The 21749-nt window shown below is 40.0% G+C and overlaps 1 protein-coding gene across 1 annotated transcript; it reads right to left on the bottom strand.

The window, feature by feature from the left end:
- Positions 1 to 649: 649 nt before the first annotated feature.
- LOC113031210 (vasodilator-stimulated phosphoprotein-like) lies at positions 650 to 16750 on the bottom strand. The gene is made up of 13 exons (XM_026183191.1): positions 16582 to 16750; positions 10181 to 10352; positions 9414 to 9594; positions 8295 to 8343; positions 3812 to 4139; positions 3314 to 3417; positions 3165 to 3213; positions 3002 to 3044; positions 2807 to 2846; positions 2602 to 2673; positions 1408 to 1474; positions 1018 to 1075; positions 650 to 872 (listed from the first exon to the last, which is right to left on the bottom strand). Exons 1-13 carry the CDS (start codon positions 16584 to 16586, stop codon positions 826 to 828), a joined length of 1215 nt encoding a protein of 404 aa, XP_026038976.1. The 5' UTR covers positions 16587 to 16750; the 3' UTR covers positions 650 to 825.
- Positions 16751 to 21749: the final 4999 nt, after the last annotated feature.

Raw genomic sequence — 21749 nt, 5'->3', positions numbered from 1 at the left:
TACCCAGTTTTAATGAAAAATCATACACAAAATTTGCTTGCTTGTCACAATTTTTATTATTTTTTAACAAGATAAGCTTTATTTTTCAGTACTTTTAAAGAGTACTTTATCAGATGACAATGGAAGAATATCAAAAATAATGTTTTCACATCTGAAAGGTATCATAGTTCTACGTGGGGTCATATGGAGTTTTTCCTGGTATACCCTGAAATGTACATACATGTAAATAACTTCACTTGCGCAATGTTGTGTAATTTTAGACATTCAACAACAGCTGCTGGAATTTCCTGGAATGGAACTCCCCAAAGTTCTATTCTTTTCTATTCTATTCTATTCTATTAAAAAGTCAAATTTCTAACCCATTTTCAAGAATGTAAGTTAACATGTGCTGAAATGTATATCCTTGGAGCTACAAAACCAGTAGTGTGCACTGCTAATTTTGCAAGGACTTGAAATTGTTTGATGGTAAAAGTGTCAACAACCTGTCTGAGCAGATTACTGTTACCTGCCACTGATAAAAATGCCTGGGCATGTCATTCATATGTCTGTTGATGAAAATTACATGAAACACTAAAATTTACAACTCCTAGAAAATAATTGGAATTCAATTCTGATTTCCATAACTAAGCAAGACATCGGGGAAAAATAATGATAATAATATTTTATTTGAAAATGTGTTCATGTTCATAGTCTTAGGACTGATCAGACCTTAAAGTCCATTGCATGAAAACAAATTAAACAATGTAAAATAAAATAATTTCGCCAAGTAAAGCACTGTGAGCACTGCAAGATAAGCATCCATTTTTTTCCCTTTTGATCAGTTCTTCAGTCTTCATCCTTGAGCTGTGACCTTTGTAGCTCCTGCATCAGAGCTAGAAAAACAGAGCAATATTCTGGTATAACACAAGATCACAACATACTGTATATGAGTAGTTTCTACATGTATGCCCTAGGTTCCTCTGACATAGTTCCTCTAGGTTCATCTGACATATGGATAGTATATACGTTAGAACTCACCTGTGATAATTTCTTCCTTTACTTTGTAGAGTTCCTTTTTTATTTCTTCAAGGATTTCCTTCAAATGCAGACAGAGTATGACGTTTTGCATAAAAGAAGTACATTTTGTTTTAATAAAGAGCCTTAAAACTTTATGTGTACAATAGTACAAATCTGGAAACAATGTTAGAAGCTTTGCAACTATGATTTAAGGTTCTTTAGATGAAATGGCTTTATAATGCAAGTCCTGGGAAAAACAAGCAGAGGCTTAGAACACATATTTTACATACTGAATAGCTTCTCTTGTTTCAAAGGAACTAAAATAGATTTATGTCATTACAGAAAGTTATACTATTTACTAAGGAGTTGTAGGATATTGGTGTGTATTTATATAAAGATGGAGGAACAAACCTGTTTAAATTTTTCCATATCACTATCATTTCCTGTACCATCTGAGTTCTTCTTCACCACCTTCATCCTACAAAAGAAAGATACTTTATTACACTGAAGCAAACACAATCAAAGAGGTCATATTTTAGGCCAAACACTTACTTTTATCTTCATGTACGTGTTCCAATAATGTTTCTTTCTTTTAAATTAGTTTGGAGTGCTATGCTACAGAAAGTGGAACACTCACTGAATCAGTTGAGCAGGATAGTGGCAGCATGTCACACTCAATGTGTTTTTCAAAGCAGAAGCAAATAATCACTAATAATTTGGAATTTTATGTGGAAATCTCTAAAACTAAATGGAAGCAAGTTTGAGGCCACCACACTGAAAATATTAATATTTTAAATTAATTATTAAAATATCACATTTTTATATTATTATTATTATTATTATGTGGGGATGATGCAGATGGCATGCTTGAGGCAACTGTTGTTGTGATATGGTGCTATACAATTGAAATGAATTGTTCTGTCAGACATCAGGTGTCTGTGCTGGCCAAGCCTGTTCTTGTAACAGGCAGTCAGCTAAGATCCCTTTTGCCTAAAATAATACAGATTTTAAAAAATTGACATGTTTGTTGTTAATATTCAGCAAATATGAAAGTTGTATAAAAGTCCTATATGCTTTTGTGTCACTTTGCATTAAAGTACAAACAATTTTAATGCCTGTATAATACATATATTAAAATAATAAAGTAAGTTTTAATATCTAAGTTAAATAAGTGCATAGACAAGCAGACTAATTATTTGCATTGACAAATATTAATGAGTTCATAAAACTATGGCTGGGTGTAGCTCTCTGGTGTGCCTTTCACTTAATGTTTGCAGTTTTGCGATTACAACAGAGTAAGCTATTTGTACAGTCATGCTCACAGCTCTGCTGGTTATCTGTGGGAACATGTGGTTAAAAACAAAGCATTATCTTCATCTCAAACATGAGCTGGCCAGGGGAAGCAACACACTTTGTTTCAGGCAGAAACAATAAAAGCAGTTGATAGTTAATCTTATGACAGTAAGACAAAGTAGAAAATAGAAATGCCGCACACACCAACAAACAAATAAGTATCTCTTTCAGATTGGAATAGATCTTCATTGAATGCATATCATCTTAGAAGAGAACCTATGTAGTAGGCAGAGTCAGGGGGGAGACTAGTACCTGGACACTGGAGTAGTGGCAGAGTTTGAACTTGGGCTTGAGTCTTTTTGATTGGTGGTTAAGGATTTGGCTCTGTTGCAAAGAACACAGATGTTTTAGGAAAGTTGTTGATTGCTGAATTGCTGTGGATGGCTCAAAATAGGTTGTTGTTTAGTATATAATGTATGGATCAGTTGTAAAGTGAAAGTCTGAACCAGTCTCTTACCTTGGCATGGTGGCAGATTTTTCCTTGGATTGATTGATTTCTGGTGGGGAATTGTTGTATTTATTATTGCATTTCATGTTAATATCCTCAAATTAAATGTTTTTGTTTCTTTCACAAAAAGTCTATGTACAATGCTGGCTGTAGTGTAAAGAGAGGCATTTATCTTTCTTTATCTACACAGCTGTGATTACTCACCCGCTATACCTGAGGATTTCGATACAGAGGACTCAGAATCCTCCTGTAGTTAATATATAAAGATAATTACAGTTATAATTCAATATTTAAATCTTATTAAATCTACAAATACTACAGACCCATAAAAAAATCTTATGGGTCTTCTTGAGAGCATGGGGCTTACATTGTGAGATTCTTCCTTTTTTACAGCTGGCTTATCAGCAGCTTTTCGCCTATTAAAAAAAGAAATCCATTACAATACAAACAATGAGATCCTCCATATCAGACTATCACAAGTATTTCTAAGATGTATATCTCTCGATTATGACTTGCCTTCTTGCAAGGATGGCACTCATTTCTCCCATTAGATCACCTCCTCCACTTCCACCAGATGAGGACTGTGGTTTCGGGGCTGGGGCTGCTGAACCTCCCTCATCCTTAACACAAAAAAATGCACATCACTGTGTTTAAAGCCGTTTGGTCCAATGAATAGATCCTTTTGAAAAACATAAAACTAAATACAAATAGTAAAATGTGTGTGTGCATCAGGGTTTTAGAGAACACAAATACATAAATGGACTGATATAGCACTTTTCTACTCTCCCGGAGTACTCAAAGTGCTCTATACAACAACACACTCCAATGGACGCATGGGAGAGCAACTTTGGGTTAGTATCGTGCACAAGGATACTTGGCATGCAGACTGGAGGAGCCATGGCTCAAACCACTGAACTTCCAATCAATAGGTGACCTGTTCTACCTCCTGAGCTACAGCCACCCCGTATATGTATATGCATATATGTATTTGTATTTATATGTATTTGCTCATACCTTTACTGTTTTGCGCAATTTGGCTCCTGCTAGAGCTGCAGCCAGATCATTTCCACTGCCACCTCCACCTCCTCCACTGCCTCCTGCAACCGGTGGGGGTGGAGGTGCAGGTGGAACCATACCTCCAGATGGAGGTGGTGGAGGTGCAGGTGGGCATCCCCCAGAAGGAGGTGGGGGTGGACCTGGAGGTGGTGGGGGTGCTGGTGGGGCAGGTGAAGTAGCTGGTGGGGCAGGAGGGGCAGGAGGGGCAGGAGGTGCTGATACAGTGGCCTGGCGTTCTCGCTCCAGACGTTCTTTCTCTTGCTGTTCCTGCTTCTGACGTTCGAGTCTAGACGAAGATAGACAGATAAATTAGAGCTAAGTGCTGCTGTTTGTATAAAAACCTCAACAGGTATAATACATGTGTTTATATTTCACTGAAAATCCATCCTTTATATTGTGTGTGGAGGTTCATAGTCGTGCAAATCGTGGTAGTTTTAAGAGGTTAGAAAAAGAAAGGAACTTGATTTCTTTAAGTTTCTGAGTATGCTTCACCTCCCATCCCAGGGTTCCAGAAACAAAAGACAAACAAAAGAATTCCAGGTATTTAACAAGTAGTGGTGTCCCCTCTGGAGGTGGTTGTTGACCTAATACAGATCATGTGAGTCAAAAAAGGCATAGGCCATTACCATCAGAAGGGGACAAGGGTGAAACCTCTGTGAGACCCACCCTATCATGTGACCTATTAAGGTCAACTGAGGCAAGGTGTAAGTTGCAGTTGAAGTGCCTGAGAACTACAATATCAGTTCCTCATAGCTGGTGTTGAAAGCAACCACCTCTTTTCAATTGTAGTTGTTTGTTATGGACATGGATGAGAGGAACACTTTTCAAGTGGTAAGGGAGTATGAAAGAGAATCCAGGAAATTATATACTATAAAATTCCCCTTTGATTAAATCTGAGATGCAAAGAGTCCAGATTGGTCCCAAGAGTTTGTGGTTTTAAACTACAGTCAAGAAACATAGAGTTAAGCAGATCTGATGGAGTAGTACAGAACCAACTCTCGAGTAAACGATACAGGTCCTGACTGTTGGCTGTGCTTACGTGTCGAGCAGCAGGTTAGAGTATCTGGCCTTCTTACAGAGGGGCTCCCCAAGCTACCCAGCTGGGGTACCCCCTCATCACTGATCTTTGATGAGGGGGCTTGACTCACAGTCTCTGCTCTAACTCATCTCAAAAGTGTTCTGTTGGGTTAAGATTGTTGCTCTGTATAGGCCAGTCATGTTCTACCACACCAAACTTGCTCATTAATGTCTTTATAGACCTTGCTTTGTGCACTGGTGCGTCATGTTGCAACAGAAAGGGGGCATCTCCAAACTGTTCCCACAAAGCTGAGAGCATGATATAGTCCAAAATGTCTGACATGTCGGAAGCATTAAGAGTTCCTTTCAGTGGAAGTAAGAAGCCAGGGCCTACTCCTGAAAAAGGTTGCCACATCATAATCCATCCACCACCAAATATTTATCCTTGGCACAGTGCTGTCAGACAAGTACCATTCTCCTGCCAACTGCCAAACCCAGACTCACCCACCAGATTACTAGATGGAGAAGCCCAAATTGTCAACGGTGGGTCACTTTTGATATTGTTTCCATTTCCCTAGAGTGAAGTGGTGGTGTGATGCATCCAATGTTCTGCATTACGCTTGGTGATGTAAGGCTTGGATGCAGCTGATTGGCCAAAGAAACCAATTAAATGAAGCTTTCTATGCACTGTTCATGAGCTAATCTGAAAGTCACATGAAGGTCTATAGTGATTTTCAAATAAGCTTTGCCTGGAGTGTGTCTGAACTTTCTTTTATGTTTAATTTACGATACAGTGAATGTGTCCATTTGCGTACCTTTTTGCCTATGCCAAACCTATGGAGAGGGGTTTTCAACATACGCAAACAACTCTCGTGCAGTCTTCCAAAAACACTATGGATAGGTGTGACTAACTGGCTGACTGTTTGAAAAGTGGATCATGGTAAGGCAGTGACAGCAGAGTTCACCACAAATTTTAGTAGAAGCCCCAAAAAATATAAAAGCATGAAAGTGAAGTGGTGGTTACAGAAGACAATTTTCATTTGTTTAACACCTGGTTTCAGGCGTTATAGTTTCAGTTTTCTCTATGGGTGAGTGAAGGACCAGCCACAGCACAAGGAGAGTGTGCCACAGAACAGTTGTTTGTGACATTGCCCTTATTTACAGCAAACAGCTACAATATGTAGACCAGGGGGGTCAAATTCATTTTTACGTTGTGGGCTACATACAAACCACTTTGATGTTAAGTGGGCTGGACCAAAGAAACTCTCCTTTCCATCAGTCCAAGTGCTATGGTTTTTTAAAAAAAAGATTTTTGGGTTTGACTCATTTTTTATTATCTTTGTATTATAGTTTTGCTCTCCTAATCTATAGGTCTTTAGGTGCATTCTAGGTAAAGATGCGTTTTGTGTTTGAGCTCTACAGTCTTCTGTTTATGTTTTATATTTATAGATAGCGTAGTATCTATATTTCTGGTTCATGATTCTAGTTTCTTTTTTCATCATGTTATATTTCCTTTGTTTCTAGTCTCTCTTCCTCATTTGGTTATGTTTTCTTCAGTTATCATTGTTTTTGTGTTCCCTTTCTGTCACCCCAGTCAGTCATGTCTCCATGTTTGTTTATTTCCCCTTAAGTTCATGTCTTAGTCCTGGGTCTCAGTGTATTACTTCCTATTTTATTTTGATAGTCCCTTGTGTCTTGTGCTGTGTTTAGTTTTGTTTGCCCCTGTCTCATTAGTCTAATTCCATCCAGCTGTTTTCCCTGGTGGGTATGTATTTTCTCCATTTGTTCTTTGTCATGTTATCCCTCAAAGTTGTGTCCTCCCTTGCAGTATGTTTTTTTTTTGTTTTGTTTTTTTCCCCCCATTGAGTTGCAGGTTTGATTTACCTTGTTAAATTTCTCATGTAACTTTGTGATTTTCTTTACTTTAATAAAAGCAACTTTGTAGTTTATTTTCTCATATTTCTCATATTTTATACTTTTCATTGTAGATAGTGGAAAAAAGGACATTTTATTTTTGTCATCTAACTCATCACTTTGGTGTAGTTTGGGAGGAGGTCTTTATCAGCAGAAAAAGCGTAGTCTGTCCATAGGACCACTGCAGAAGCATTCAAGATAGATTGAGGAGCTCAGTCATTCAGCAAGGGCACAAGGTAGAGTTGCTACTCCCCCATCATGAAAGGAACCAGTTGAGGTGGTTCAAGAATGTAACAAGGACACCTACAAGGTGCTTCCTAGCTGAGGTATTTTGGGCATGCCAAACTAGAAGAAGACGCCAGGGCAAACCCAGAACATACAAGCCAGCCATGAGATCATTACTTTTGGCTGGCTGGGAGACACTTTGGTGTCCTCCAGAAGAGGTCTAGGAGGTGGGTGAGATAAGCAAGGTGTAAACATCTTTGCTTTTAGGCTGTGTGCTCCAAAAATAATGTCACATCCACATAAGAGAAACCCTAATTAGTGCCTGCTGACTGTGCACTTGTGTTCCAACTAGCTCGCTTGCAGTGGGATAATTAGCGCGCTGCCAGACTGCCCTCTTTCCCCTGCTCCCTCCCTGGAAACGTGCTTAGCTGGAGATCTGAGAGATGATGTGCTTGCAGCCACCAGCAGCCGCCTACAAACCTCACTCATATTCCTCATTAACCCTTCCTTGATGCTTTAAGCCCTTCAACTAATCCAACAACATGCATCATATGACCAACATCTGTCAAGTCTGCGTTTTCAAGTGTCCACACTGCGATGGGACAGCTCCATTTTGAAATGTATGCGTTTTCGAGAGCGTTTTCAAAAAGATGCCATCTCAGTGTGGACGGGAGGCCAAAACGGAGTGAAGGTGATGCGTTTTCAAACAAAAACGCATTAGTGTGGACGTAGCCTCAGCTTCTGTAACCTGGTGCATTGCACTGCTGCCGCCACAGCTAGGTTTTGACAGTCAAGTGTACAGCCATGTTAGTTTATTCTGCAATTCTAGTGATATATCAGAAGGTCAGAGTTTCATAAATTCTACAGAGGGAGTGGAAACATTTTGATAACATGAGACTTTATTGAAAAATACTTGGCAATGACTTTGCTTTCTGTATCAGCGCTGATGTGGTGCTATTGTCTAAGCAGAGAAAACTGTTGTTCAGGAAAATAATGCAGCTGCTATTTACGTCTTAATGGTGAGCATAAATAGAAGTGACTGTGCAGAGCAAGCAACCAGTGCAGAGTATACTAGTGCCTGCAGACTGATGAACTCATGACTTGTATCAAGGAGAAAATAGATATGTGGACTATCTGCTGTAAACAACATATCTCTGCATTTGCATTGTAGTCTTTATTAGTCTGTAATAACTGCTGAAAATGTTAATTAAAAGCAGAAACAAAACCTAAAAACCAATGACATAAAATAGATATTAGCCTTAGTATAATTAAGAATGAACGGTACCTTCTCTGTTGTTCCAGCTGCTGTGCAGTGGGGCCGTTCTGAGCTGGGCCTAAGAAAAAGCATTAAAATTATTTAAAATTAATATATTACATAGATAATATAAAATATGCATGTATGCTTATATTAGGGCTCTCAAAGCCAACGAGATGATAACACATTCATGCAAATTCAGTTATTTGTATTTACTGCCAGTGTGAACTGAGTTACCACATTGAGTCTCAAATGCCACTTGGTGGCTAATAACAATTAAAAAATGCTATTGAGCCCTTTTGATAACTGGCAGGGAATCTTTTACAATGGTTTGAAGAAATTTTATCTCACTTTTTTGAAGAATTGTTTTAATTCAGGCATAGAAATGTTTTTCTGTATAAGTATCTAAACAGAGTTATAGTCCAACTCTAAAAAGTAGTTGGAATAAATGCCTAATAATCAAAAATAATTGTATTAACTAACATTTATTTATAGGACAGTACACTGGTTTTTAGGCTTATTAGTTTTCAGTGTGCCTAATACATTTCTTTATGCAATTCATGTTGTACTATTTGTTTTGATTTTGTGATTTCTAATCTTAGAGAGATTAGCAACACACTTTTTTTTACATACTTATATCTCTTATATCTTTTTTCCACTCTGTGTCACTCACATATTATCCCCACCCCACCACCATACCACACTTACAGATTATTGTCAGAATATAAAGACATTGCTATGCTCCTTGTTTTAGCCTTTTCCCATGTGCCTTTTGTATCAGTTACTGTTTTGCTATTCCCGTTTTTCTTATCAGTAATAGCTATGTTCCCTAATGTTTCCCATCTTCCCTAATTACCTTGTGTGTTTTTGGCCTTCATCTCCCCATAGCTTTTTTTTCGCATCAACCTGTTTCTTGTTTACTGTGCATCCTGTTCCTTGTGTTACATCTTTGTTTCCTAGCTCCCAGGGTTTTCCAGGCATTTCCGTGTGTTCTTATGGCTTTTGGTTTACCTTCAATAAAGGATTATATTCACTGGAACCTGCCTGTCTAAGAGTCTGCATTAAGGGTCCTCAGTCTTCACCAAATCTGACAGACAGGAATACTGCACGATCTGGATCTAACATGTCTTCTTGCACTGGTGTGGTTACCTGCAACTGCCGGGGCACTGACAGTATCTAAAGCATGCGTCATGGTGTTGGCAAACAGAGTAGCATCTTCTTTACTGCCAAAATTTAGCCCCCACACCTGCTTGTGATCACGCCACTGATGGAAATTTGGTGTGGCTTGATTATACTTCATTCCTTTGATAATGGGACAATTGATCACCACCTGATGAAAACAGGAAGCGAAGGATAATAAATGTAAATTAAATATAAAGTTAGTCAGGCCAGAAGTAAATTTGTTTAAATATATAATTATATGTGAGATCATATTGCTGATGCTTGGTCCACAGTAGATTGTAGTATGCATGGAATAAACCAACACATGTTGTGGGTATTCATCTGTTAATTATTAAGTCTGTGCAAGGTGAACAGAATACACTGTGTGTCTCAAAGTGTATATACATACATACATACATATATATATATATATATATATATATATATATATATATATATATATATATATATATATATATATATATACATACACACACACATACACACACATACACATTCCACTGTGAGAGACAGAATCTGAAAAGAAAAATGCGGTAATCACATTGTATGATTTTTGAACAGTGTATTTGTGAATAAATTGATCACCCTGAACTTGCAAAATCCCAGGGTGATATATATGTGTGTGTGTGTGTGTGTGTGTGTGTGTGTGTGTGTGTGTGTGTGTGTGTTAGTGTCTGTCCAATCAGAACATGAGAAGGCAATTGTCTGGTTTCGTGTGTATGCTTTTCTTGTACCTGCTGGTCAGCCTGCAGTTTGCGTCCCACTACTCTGAAGGTGTTTGCTGAAGGGTTGTGATAGATCTGGACACGGCTTATAGATGTACTGTCAGATCCTGCTGGCACCCAGCGCTTGCTGTTGTCATCATACAGCATGACTGTTGCCCTCACCTGACAGATACTGGACTCACTGTTTGAGGGAATGATTAGGAAAAAAAAGATGACCAGATGCAGTGCAAGAACAAAATACTAAAATGGTGTAAGTGTACAGATAAAAGAAACATGAACATTCTTCTATAACACGAACTCTTCCGGGAAGGCTTTCCATAAGATTTAGGAGTGAGTTTACAGGAAATTTTGATAATTCTTTCAGAAGTGCATTTGTGTTCAGTTGGGTTGAGGTAGGGCTCAGGTGCAGGCCAGTCATGTTCTTCCACACCAAACTTGCTCATCAATGTCTTTATGGATATCTTGGAATGCTGAAGTTTTAAGAGTTCCTTTCACTGGAGCTAGAAGCCCAGGCTGAGCTCCAGAAAAGCAAGGCCACATCATAATACCCCTGCACCAAACTTTACACTTGGCACAATGCAGTCAGACAAGTATTACTGTCCTGGCAACTGCCAAACCCAGACTCATCCATTGGATTGCTGATGGAAAAGCATGATTTGTCACTCCACAGAACGCGTTTCGACATCTATAGAGTGTTGGTGATGCATCCAATGCTCTGCATTACGCTTGGTGATGTAAGGCTTGGATGCAGTTGCTCTACCAAGGAAACCCAGTAAATGAAGCATTAAATGAACCCATTAAATGAAACACACTATTCTTGAGCTAATCTGAAGGTCACATGAAGTTCGGAGGTGTGTAGCGATGAAATCGCAGAAAGTTTGAGATCCCTCACTATGACTTTATGCAGCCTACCACTTCATGGCTAAATTGCTGTTGTTCCCAATCGCTTCCAATTTGTTTGTAATTCCACTAAGAGTTACATTTATTAATGAGGAAATTTTATGACTGGACTCGTGTAACCCATGGTGGAGGGAGTTACACGCCAAGCAACAGTTCAGAGTACCCAGCCTTCTTATGGTCATTGAGTACTTCAAGGAACTATCTGCCTGATCTGAACCTGAGTAGTGTTTCATCATTGGAGTTTTGTGCAAACCACAGTTTGTCCATGACCAACACCATGTTAAGGGTATCCATAAGTGTAAGTGGCACCAGGACATCCTAGGTCACAGATCAGCGATCAATATTGTAATCATATCATCTGATCTACGACCTTTGAGCTGGACACTTGGATGAAGAGAGAAGCTGAGCTGTCAACCACCTTATGGGTGGCTGTAGCTCAGGTGACAGAGCAGGTCAGCCACTAATCAGAAGGTTGGTGGTTCGATCCCAGGCTGCCTCCTGGCTGCATGCCAAATATCCTTGGGCAAGATACTAACCCCATGTTTGCCTACTGGTGGTCAGAGGGCCCGGTGGCGCCTGTGTCCGGCAGCCTTGCCTCTGTCAGTGCGCCCCAGGGCAGCTGTGGCTACAATGTAGCTTGCTATCACCAGAGTGTGAATGTGTGTGTGAATGGATGAATGACTGAATGTAGTGTAAAGCTATGGGGTCCTTAAGGACTAGAAAAGCGCTATACAAATGCAGGCCATTTACCATTCACCTGGTGGCTAATTAAATCAGGTGGCAAGAGGATGCCTGACACATGTGCCACACCTAAACGTACAGTGAGGGTGTGCTGGCCCCTGATCCAGGAGATCTTCAACTCTCACCTCCGGCAGAAATACAACAGCATTCTGTGGCTGGAGAAAGAATCTGCACCTAGACTGCTGAGGCAGCTGCAAGTAGATGCTGCAAGGTGGTTGGCCCCTGTTATGGCAGTAACCAGATGAACCAGATGGTAGACACTAGGGATGGGTATCGTTTAGGCTTTATCCGATACCAGTACCAAACCGGTACTTTTGAAACGGTGCCCGTGCTTAAACGGTGCTCAAACTGGTGCTTAAAGAATGAAGAACACAAACTTTGTCCTAAAACCTCTCATGTTTAGCTGGTTTTTTTTGTAAAAAAGACAACAATGTTAGCCTTTTCTGCAGCTATAGGGGATTTATGGTATCACTCTTGGCTGGAAGCAGTGCTTAATCAATGGGGGGAAAAAAACACCAACTTTGTCCAAAAACCTCTCATGTTTAGCTGTTTCCAACTTTTTCTTTGGTCATTTTAGCTTTTTTGGCCAGGGTGAAGGGAGTATCTGCCATCAAACAAGAAGACAGCCGCATGTAACTACGACGGTGTTTGCTAGTTCACCTTACGTGCATTAATTTAATAACGTGGTTAGCCTACTCAACGTAAATTACACACGAACAACATTAAGCTACTGACCCAGAGAAGAATGGCTGCTGCTGCCATCATCATCCGTCATCATTTCTGCTACACTGGCAGGGCTAGGGGCCAGGACTCTCCTCTTCGGGTTTTTGGGGGGTGTTGCTAACTCCGGGACCGATAACAGGCACCACACCCGCAGTAGATGTGCTCGATGTGAGGTCTCGCAGCAAGCTATCAAATACGGCTTTTAAAAAAATGCTATGCGTCGCCAGGTTTTTCATCAGATTCGAGGTGTTACCTCCTTTGCATCACCTTAGTATCACCTTAAAGCACTTGTTGCAGGCTGTTGAGTTTGCATCTTTTGCTGTGAAGTACAGCCAGACTTTTGACCGCTTCGCCTTGGGCGTTTTTAATCTGTAGCTCTGCTCTAAAAGAACATACGTACGTACGTACCTACTGCGCTTGCAAAGGTAAAATGATTGGCTGGAATCCAAAGTGTATGACATCTCAGGGGAAAAAAAGCACCGAAATAAAGCACCGAAATGTGCGCTGCTTTTCGGTCTGGTTACTACCGTTTATGTCATAATGGCACCGGATACCGGTACCCATCCCTAGTGGACACCAGAGATGAGGAGTCCTATCAGGTTTAGTTAACCTTTGGAACTTTTGAGGCAGCTGATGGGTACTAGCATGCCAAGCAGAACATGTCTCGGGCGGTAGCTGAAGCAAAAACAGAGGATATAATCGGGTAGCGGAAAGAATACCTCCTTCTCGACTTCTGTAGAGAAAGTAGACTCTAGGGACGAGGGAGACAACTTTCCCATCACTGAAAACAAGGTCACTGAGGTCATTAATCCCCTGGAGTTGATGAGCGTGTCCAAATCACATGACTGATTTAAGATGACATAGCAGTAATATGCAGCCATGTGGAGTCTATTTCTTTTTTTGTTTGTTTTAAGAGTGTGTATAAACTATAGGTTAGTTTTTAAATTGTGTTAATAGGCCAAGTAAAACCAAGGTTATGATAAATAATTTACAAAATGCTTTTTTATGAATACGAGCCTCCCTGAGAAGATGTATGCCAGGTTGCTGAAAAAGAGTTTGTCCATTAGTCAAACCTAACTGACAAACAATGCAGATCCTGTTCATGGAACACTGGACTAGCTCTTTATCCTTGGAAGAATATTTGAGTGTGTCCAATTCATCTACATGTGTATGGGGAACTTGGAGAAGGCATTCGACTGTGTCCTTTGGAGTGTCCTACTGGGGGGTGCTTCAGGCGTTGCCATTCAGTCTCTGTACAACTGTTGCAGGAGCAATGTATGCATTGCCAACAGACATTGACAGACTCATTCCTGGTGCGTGTCTTCGCCAGGGCTACCCCTTTTCACCAATTCTGTTAATAATTTTTATGTACAGAATTTCTAGAAGTAGCCAGGTGACAGAAGGCTTCCACTTTTGTGGCTTCAGAATCTCAACTCTGCTTGGTACTCCAACATAGTGCTCTGAACAGTACCATGTTGGAATTCACTGAGCCCCTTAGACCAACCCATTCTTTCACAAATGTTTGTAGGTATATGCAACATCAGTGCCCTGTTGAGATAATAAGCTCCACTAAATAAAGGATGAGATAAAATCCACTGAGTCAAGACAATAATGCTCCTTATCATGCTTAGAGGGTATCACCAGTCCAGCATCCTCAGATTGTACGCTAAGTGGAAGAAAGGACGCCGAGTAGTAGTAAGTATCAGAACCATTATTCTGAATGAAACAACAAAGATCCATAAGTACATCAAGAAGCTGGCTATAATGATCGCGTGCTTAGTGCACCAGAAACCCGAGACACAAGAAGTGCTAGAGGAGGGACCACAATGGAAGGATAGGCACCTGTTATTGAAAAATCTTACCAATGACAGGACAATGACTAAAAGACACCACAGAGGCACTAATTATGTCAGTATGGGAACAAACTTTAAGCACAATTCAGTTCAATTGACTTGAATTCAATTTTATTTATACAGCATCAAATCACAACAGCAGTCACCTCAAGGTGCTTTATATTGTAAGTTAGACCCTACAATAGTGCATACAGATAAAAACCTAACAATCATGTGACCCCCAATGAGCAAGCACTTTGGTGACCGTGAGAAGGAAAGACTCCCTTTCAACAAAAAGAAACCTCCTTCAGAGCCAGGCTAAGGGAGGGGTGGCCATATACTGTGACCATTTCGGGTGAGAGAAAGAAGACAGGACAAATGACATGCTGTAGAAGAGAGCCAGATATTAATAACAAGTATGATTAAATGCAGAGAAGTCTAAGTCACACGATCAATAGAGGCTGGGATCCAGCACGTAACAGAAAGGTGTAAGATGCTAGCAGGCAGGGGATACATGGAACGCTATAATCAAGTGGCTGGAACAGTGTACAGAAACATCTATGCCAAGTCAGCCCTGACTTAGTGGACAAACAGAAGAAGATGGCAACATTGGGAATAAGGAACACGAGAAGCTCAAGAAATACCAAGGGCTAGGAGAGGAGCATGAGGTGATGTGAAGGTGAAGGCAGCAATGGTGCCTCGGGGTACTGACCCCCAAACTGGGCAAGTGGCTCCAGCAGATCCCAGGAATGACATCTGAGATCTCTGTCCACAAGACCACAGTCCTAGGAACAGCAAAGATACTTTTGAGGACCCTCAAGCTCCCAGGACTCCTGGTAGAGGACCCAAGCTTGAAGCATAGACCGACTGGGTGCTGGTTTAGCTCACTGGGATGAGCAGGTGACCACATGCCGTATGGCTGGGAGCGGCCGGTGCGGGTTTTAACACAACCTGCGGCCCTTTGCCTCATTTCTTTCTCTGTCTCTCCCGCTGCTTTCCTGTCACTCTTCACTGTTTCTATCCATAAAAAGACCATTGTTGCTTGTTTGGAAGAGCTGCCAGGAGACAGTTTCTTCTTGCTAAAGAACATTTAATATTTGCAAAGTTTTATCGGAATAAACCACGAGCTTTCTGGAACAATGTTTTCCAGACAGACCACACTAGAGTTTGGCTATTTGGGAACTGAACCATGCAATATTTGGCAAATCCCAAACATACTATATAAGCACAAACACACTAAATTTGGGTTTTTGTTAAATAAATATGTTATAATTGTGTGATGTGACCTATATAACTCCACATCCAGATTATATTAAAATTATTTTAGAACCTAGCAAAGACCTTTTTTTTAAAAATAATCATATTCTTTTATATACTTTTTATTTATTATGTCCTGACACATAGAACTTTTCAAATTCTATAAAATACATACAGGGTGGACTTTCTTTTCTATTTCTAAACTGTTCAAATTTTGTATATAAAATCAAATTAATTCCTCTAGTTAGTCAATCTGTTTAGCACATTTGAAAAGTAAGTAATGCTTCATAGCTTTACAGAGGTTCAGAACCCTAAATTTGTACACTGTAAAGTAATGGGGCAAATATGTGTTTGTATTTTTGATGATTATTTCATTAAAACAATTATACATTTATACCTTTATGTATTTATCCTGTGTGGTTTGAATGTTTGTATACAAAAATTAATGAAATAATAAAAAGACTACATCTCTCTACAAGTCATTATGACACTGACTTGTTTTCAGTCTGCTACTTGCAATGTCTGTAGCCTGTGGGAAAGCTTTACTTCCTGTCACAAAGGTTTTCATGTTTTGACCACTTCCTGTGATCAGTACAATGCCTAATATGGACTGTATTTCACCTGTCATATGCACCAAGTTCTCAAAAGGTTTTGGTTCCCCAGAATGCTTTCTTGGATTAAATAACATTATCATAAAAAAGGAAATGCAGATACATGTTTAGTCTATGCGCAATAACTATAATAATTGAAGCACCTGTTATAAGCTTCAGACACTTGCAGACAACAGGAAATGTAGTCAGAACTAAATATCTTTTCGGTAAAATATAGAGAGCACTATGAGAGTCGGTGTTGTTTTACACATTCTTACACGAGTCATTCAAAATTAGAATGAACATATGTTTCTTTCCTCAGTTTAAAAATTTTTATTAATATAACTAATGTAAGAAAATGACTCACCCCATATTTCAGCTTTGGTCAATATCCAGCGTTTCACTTGTTTTTTAACAATATTTCTTCACTTCAAAATGAATCGTGTCTGTAGAACCTACTGTCATCCCTGATTGCACATTTGAGTTGCTCTCTCGCTCTGTGACTTTTTTAGCAGCAAGCATTTGCACTTCTGCCTTTGTATTGTCATTTCCTAGACAGTTTTTTTCTTTCTTCCTGTTCTCGTCTCAACTCGCTCTTTCAAATTCATATTTTCACACCTCCCCCATTTTCTGTCTCCCTGCGGTATAGCTCTGATTTCTGTCTGCTTTTTCTTTTCTATCAAGCTGTTGTTTTTAATTAGAGCGAGTCCTCTTGACATAATTATTATTACTATTTCAGATAAAGAGCACATGTGTGGTTTAACAAAAATTTCTGTAATTACGTTTGTGCAATACTGTTATGTTTGTATTCATTGTATTATAGGTAGGTAGTAAAAATAAAAGTCATAGTAAAGTAACAGCAACAAGTTTAGGCTTCAACCTACAAATTAAAATCTAATGAGTAATCCCTCAGTCTTCATTACAACAATTGTGACTGCTTCAGATCTTGCTTTACTATCCTCTTGTTGCAGAATAAGAGTGGTGTATTCTTACCTTCTATTAACTATTATCATTAGTGTTGTTGCTGTTTGTGTTTTGGTGCTTTATACAGCACTTTGCCAAACTTTCAACCCTCATCTACTGAAATATTGAAGTTTGCTTTTAAATATGTATTCGCACAGCTTCAGTGTTTTAGCATGTTCGCATGTGTGTTGACTTTAAATAGTTATGCATTTGTATGCACATACATATGTATGAAACCAACACCTCGTCAGTGACAAGCTTTGTTCCTTTAATAGCCATCTCTAGTCGTATTTGAATGTTGTTCATTTCCTCTTACTTTTCATGATCACTTTGCAGTTCCTCATTCTTATAATGTCTCTGCAATCCACTAGAAATTAAAATAAAAAAAATGTTAAAAGAGGTTTTAGACTTGCTTTATTGATAAGCTATTACAAATAATAGCATTTTAAACCCTGTGCTGGGTCAAAAATTATAACTTGTCTTTTTCGTTACCCATGGATTCAGCTTTTTAGCACTATTAAAGAGTGCAAACACTCAAAAATGCAAACACTCAGGGTTACAGAGTATCCCTGTGAACTCTGGTAAAATGAACATATTAAGAGTGAAAATATGATACTAACAGAGAGAAGACCTATGAAGAGGTTAGCAGAAAATAATTTACTCAGATGTATAACTATGTTTAGGTGTATTTATTCGGTTTTAGCTGATCTCAGGTGTTCAGAAAGATTGTTCCAGGACAGAGAAATTGCAAAAAGCCCAAGAACTACATCTGAGACTTCAGTCAGCATGCTAAATGTTAATGTTAATCACAGTACAATTAGGTATTGTTTGGTTGGAAAGAGAAAGTCTTTTCTTACTAAGATAGATAACATTACTGTCCCATGTGGGCAAATGCTTGCATTCCTTTGGGTTTTTAATGTAGTGTGCAGAAAACATGCAATCGGTCCCAGACAGCAAATGCAATCCCCCCCCCCAACCACCAGTTGTCCTTGCATGGAGGTTGCTGTCCTATTTTAACTCAAGTGTGACTGAGGCCTTAAGCAGACTAGAAAAGAAGTGTGAAGACTACAACATCAGACTATAAGATAAGAAAACCTTTAGTCCCACACGTGGGAAATTTGTTTTGTCACAGCAGGAAGTGGACAGTGCAAAGTTATATAGCAAAAATTAGAATACAATAAGAATAAAATACTGTACCCAACTGTACAGAATAGAATAAAATACTATATACAGTAGAATAAAATATACAGTAGGATAAAAAATAGAGTACAAATGCTTTATACAACTGAGTAAAAATACAACTTTGTCAGAAAAAGAGTACTGCACTTAGAGTTATTGCACATGTGTGGATGTGTGTGTTTGATCAGTTGGAGTCTTTGTTGTGGAGTCTGACAGCAGTGGGGAGGAAAGACCTGCGAAATCTCTCCGTCCCACACCGTGGGTGCCGCAGCCTGCCACTGAATGAGCTGCTCAGTGCTGTCAGAGTCTCCTGCATGGGGTGGGAGATGTTGTCCATCAGGGATGACAGCTTAGCCACCATTCTCCTGTCACTCACCACCTCCACTGGGTCCAGAGGGCATCCTAGAATCGAGCTGACCCTGCGGAACAGCCTGTTCAGGCTCTTCCTGTCCCCGGCAGAGATGTTGCCACCACAGCAGACCACACCGTAAAAGATAGCTGAGGCCACCACAGAGTCATAGAAGGTTTTCAGGAGTGGGCCCTCTACTCCAAACGACCTGAGTCTCCGCAGCAGGTACAGTCTGCTTTGCCCTTTCCTGTAGTAGGCTTCTAAATTATGAATCCAGTGCAGTTTGTTGTTCAGATGAACACCAAGGTACCTGTAACTGTCCACAGCCTCAATGTCCATACCTTGGATGTTCAGTGGTTGCAGTGGAGGATGTTTGTGCCTGCGAAAGTCTACCACCAGCTCCTTGGTTTTACTGGTGTTGATCTAGAGGTAGTTCAGCTGGCACCAGTCCACAAAGTCTTGGGTCAGTCCTCTGTACTCCTTGTCATCCCCATCAGTGATGAGGCCGACTATTGCAGCGTCATCAGAGAACTTCTGCAGAAAGCACTGGGTAGAGATGTGGGAGAAGTGTAGATGGTGAAGAGGAACGGAGCCATAGAACATTATGAGAAAAAAAAAAAGTTGTGTTGCTGGGAGCAATTTTACTTTGATTTTGTTTCCCAAGGCAATTTGTCCTGAGTGAACAATATATATATATATATATATATATATGACTTTGCCTCTAAACAGAAAAAGTGGGCTCTAAACAGGGTTAAAGTGGGGTTGGCAGGTGGGGGAACCCCCAAAGTTGGTTATAATGGCTCAGTGTGGGGAAAAAAATCATAACTCACAATAATTTCTGTTGAGAGCTCCAGTAGATTTTCTTTAGGGTACATGCTGTGATCAGCTGACCTGCTGCTCTTTGTGAATGTACACAACTGAATTCAACAAGATATGAAGGTGGAATTCAGTCAGTGGATCTAAGTATCATCAGCTAAAATTCATATGAATTTCTGCTACACTTAATGTAACCTTACTCTGACCATGAAACCACAGCCAGTGAGGCACATACACTGTTCTTTATTTTAAATCCATCATAGTACAGCAAACCAACTTGTTTATCCTTCTCTAACCTGCAGAGTATTCTCATTTAGCCTTTAAATAGCAGTTAGTCTACCTCAGTTTGTTTTGCAGCACATTTAACAACACGAAAAACATAATGTCACGTGTACAGACCCAATATCTGATTTAAAAACATGAGGAGTTACATGTTAGTGTAACCCATGTAAAATACAGGGCTGCAAAATCCCTTTTTGTAATCTAAGGCTATAGCCTGTTATTGTCACAAGGGGGTACTGTGATGCAGTTTTGTGTTCTGACGACCTTGCGTCTAGTGCGCCGGAAGTATTACCTGTCTCTTCCTGTGAGATCTTCCCTTTGATGGCGGTCAAGTATGTGTCGGAGCACATGGAAAAAGTATCTTGGTATGCAATACTGCAACCCGGTTAATGAGACCAGATTGTTTTACGTATAAATGCTAATAAGGTACTCTTTTATTAGGCCCCGAACTCTTACCACAAAGGGAATAACGTCTGTCAAGTTATTTGTGTCTGAAAATCCCGGTGAGTCACGTGCTTTTGTTAGCTACCTGTTAAGTTAGATAATGTATTTCACTAGCCGATTCAGCTCAGAAACCTTTGAACAAAAACCAATCGGGAGCTATGAGAATCTGGCGTGTTGTTTCACTTCTCCTGTTGTTTTTTACAGTGTGTTATAAGCAGTGTTGGGAAGGTTACTTTTAAAATGTATTCTATTACAGAATACAGAATACATGCTCCAAAATGTATTCTGTAACGTATTCCGTTACGTTACTCAATGACAGTAACGTATTCTGAATACTTTGGATTACTTAATATATTATCATGCTTTTTACAACAACGTGAATGTACTATTGCTGTGTGATTTATTACTATTACTGAAGGTCCGCGACTCCGAACTGTAGTAAAGGGACCTCTGATTAATACGGCGGGGTCCCTGTCGGCTTGTAGCCGAAAAATAGCTTTACTTTGTTGTGTGGGTCAACTTTTCTTGCGAGAGACAGAGAGAGGCGTTGAAAGGCTGCTCCAACGGAACTTATTGTTTTTGGAGGAAAACACGAACACGGTGTACAGTCGAGTCTTAATAGCTTACTTACAACTAGGCTCGTCAGACACTCTTCTTGGCTGAAGTGGTTATTATTATATTTACATGCTTCCAGCTCCCGTTTTTCCTCGATGACAACTCGTACCTTTCCACTCCCCTTTTTCTCTCTCCTCGCGCTCAGACCCATAACGTGTATGGCAGTCCATTCTCCCTGCAACACGGACTACACTGCCCATGATGCTACATTCTTTAGAGCTATGCTTGTAGCATTCTGCCTGTTAGCTTAGCACAACAACATCAACAACGAAAAGGCGCTCTCTCACCCAGGAAACGCACAGTCGCAGAGAGAGAGAGAGAGCGTCGCCCTGTAACCATGGCAACCGTAACGCTGCCGCCTGGAACAACAGAACGTAGCTGTCAAACAAAACCCAAACAGTCCTGACCCGCGACAAAATGAAACAGGAAAGTACCGCAGTGTAATCCATTGATTTCAACAAAGTAACTGTATTCTGAATACCACCTTTTTAAACAGTAACTGTAACGGAATACAGTTACTCATATTTTGTATTTTAAATACATAACGGCGGTACATGTATTCCGTTACTTCCCAACACTGGTTATAAGTGTTGTGTGCTTTGAGCTAAACGACGCCAATGCTAGATGCGATGCTAGCTGCTAATAGCTGTTAGCCACCCTGTTGGGTCTGTCTAGCACAGGCCCACCGCTGGAACGAGACAATTTAAAAACACAGCAAAAGCATTGAACACCAAGTAGGCAAAGTTCTTTGTGTTACTCATGCATGAGGGAGACCTGCCTGGAGCCAAGTGTCGTCCCACCACTTGACCTCCATCAGACTCTCAGCCAGGTTCCCCATAGCACTCCTTTTATTGTGGTTACATGAATATGCACAGGGTCATTAACAT

This window comes from Astatotilapia calliptera, chromosome 10 (assembly GCF_900246225.1).
Source record: "Astatotilapia calliptera chromosome 10, fAstCal1.2, whole genome shotgun sequence".
NCBI classification, from domain to species: Eukaryota; Metazoa; Chordata; class Actinopteri; order Cichliformes; family Cichlidae; genus Astatotilapia; species Astatotilapia calliptera.
This window is presented reverse-complemented; position numbering and strand designations above follow the sequence as displayed.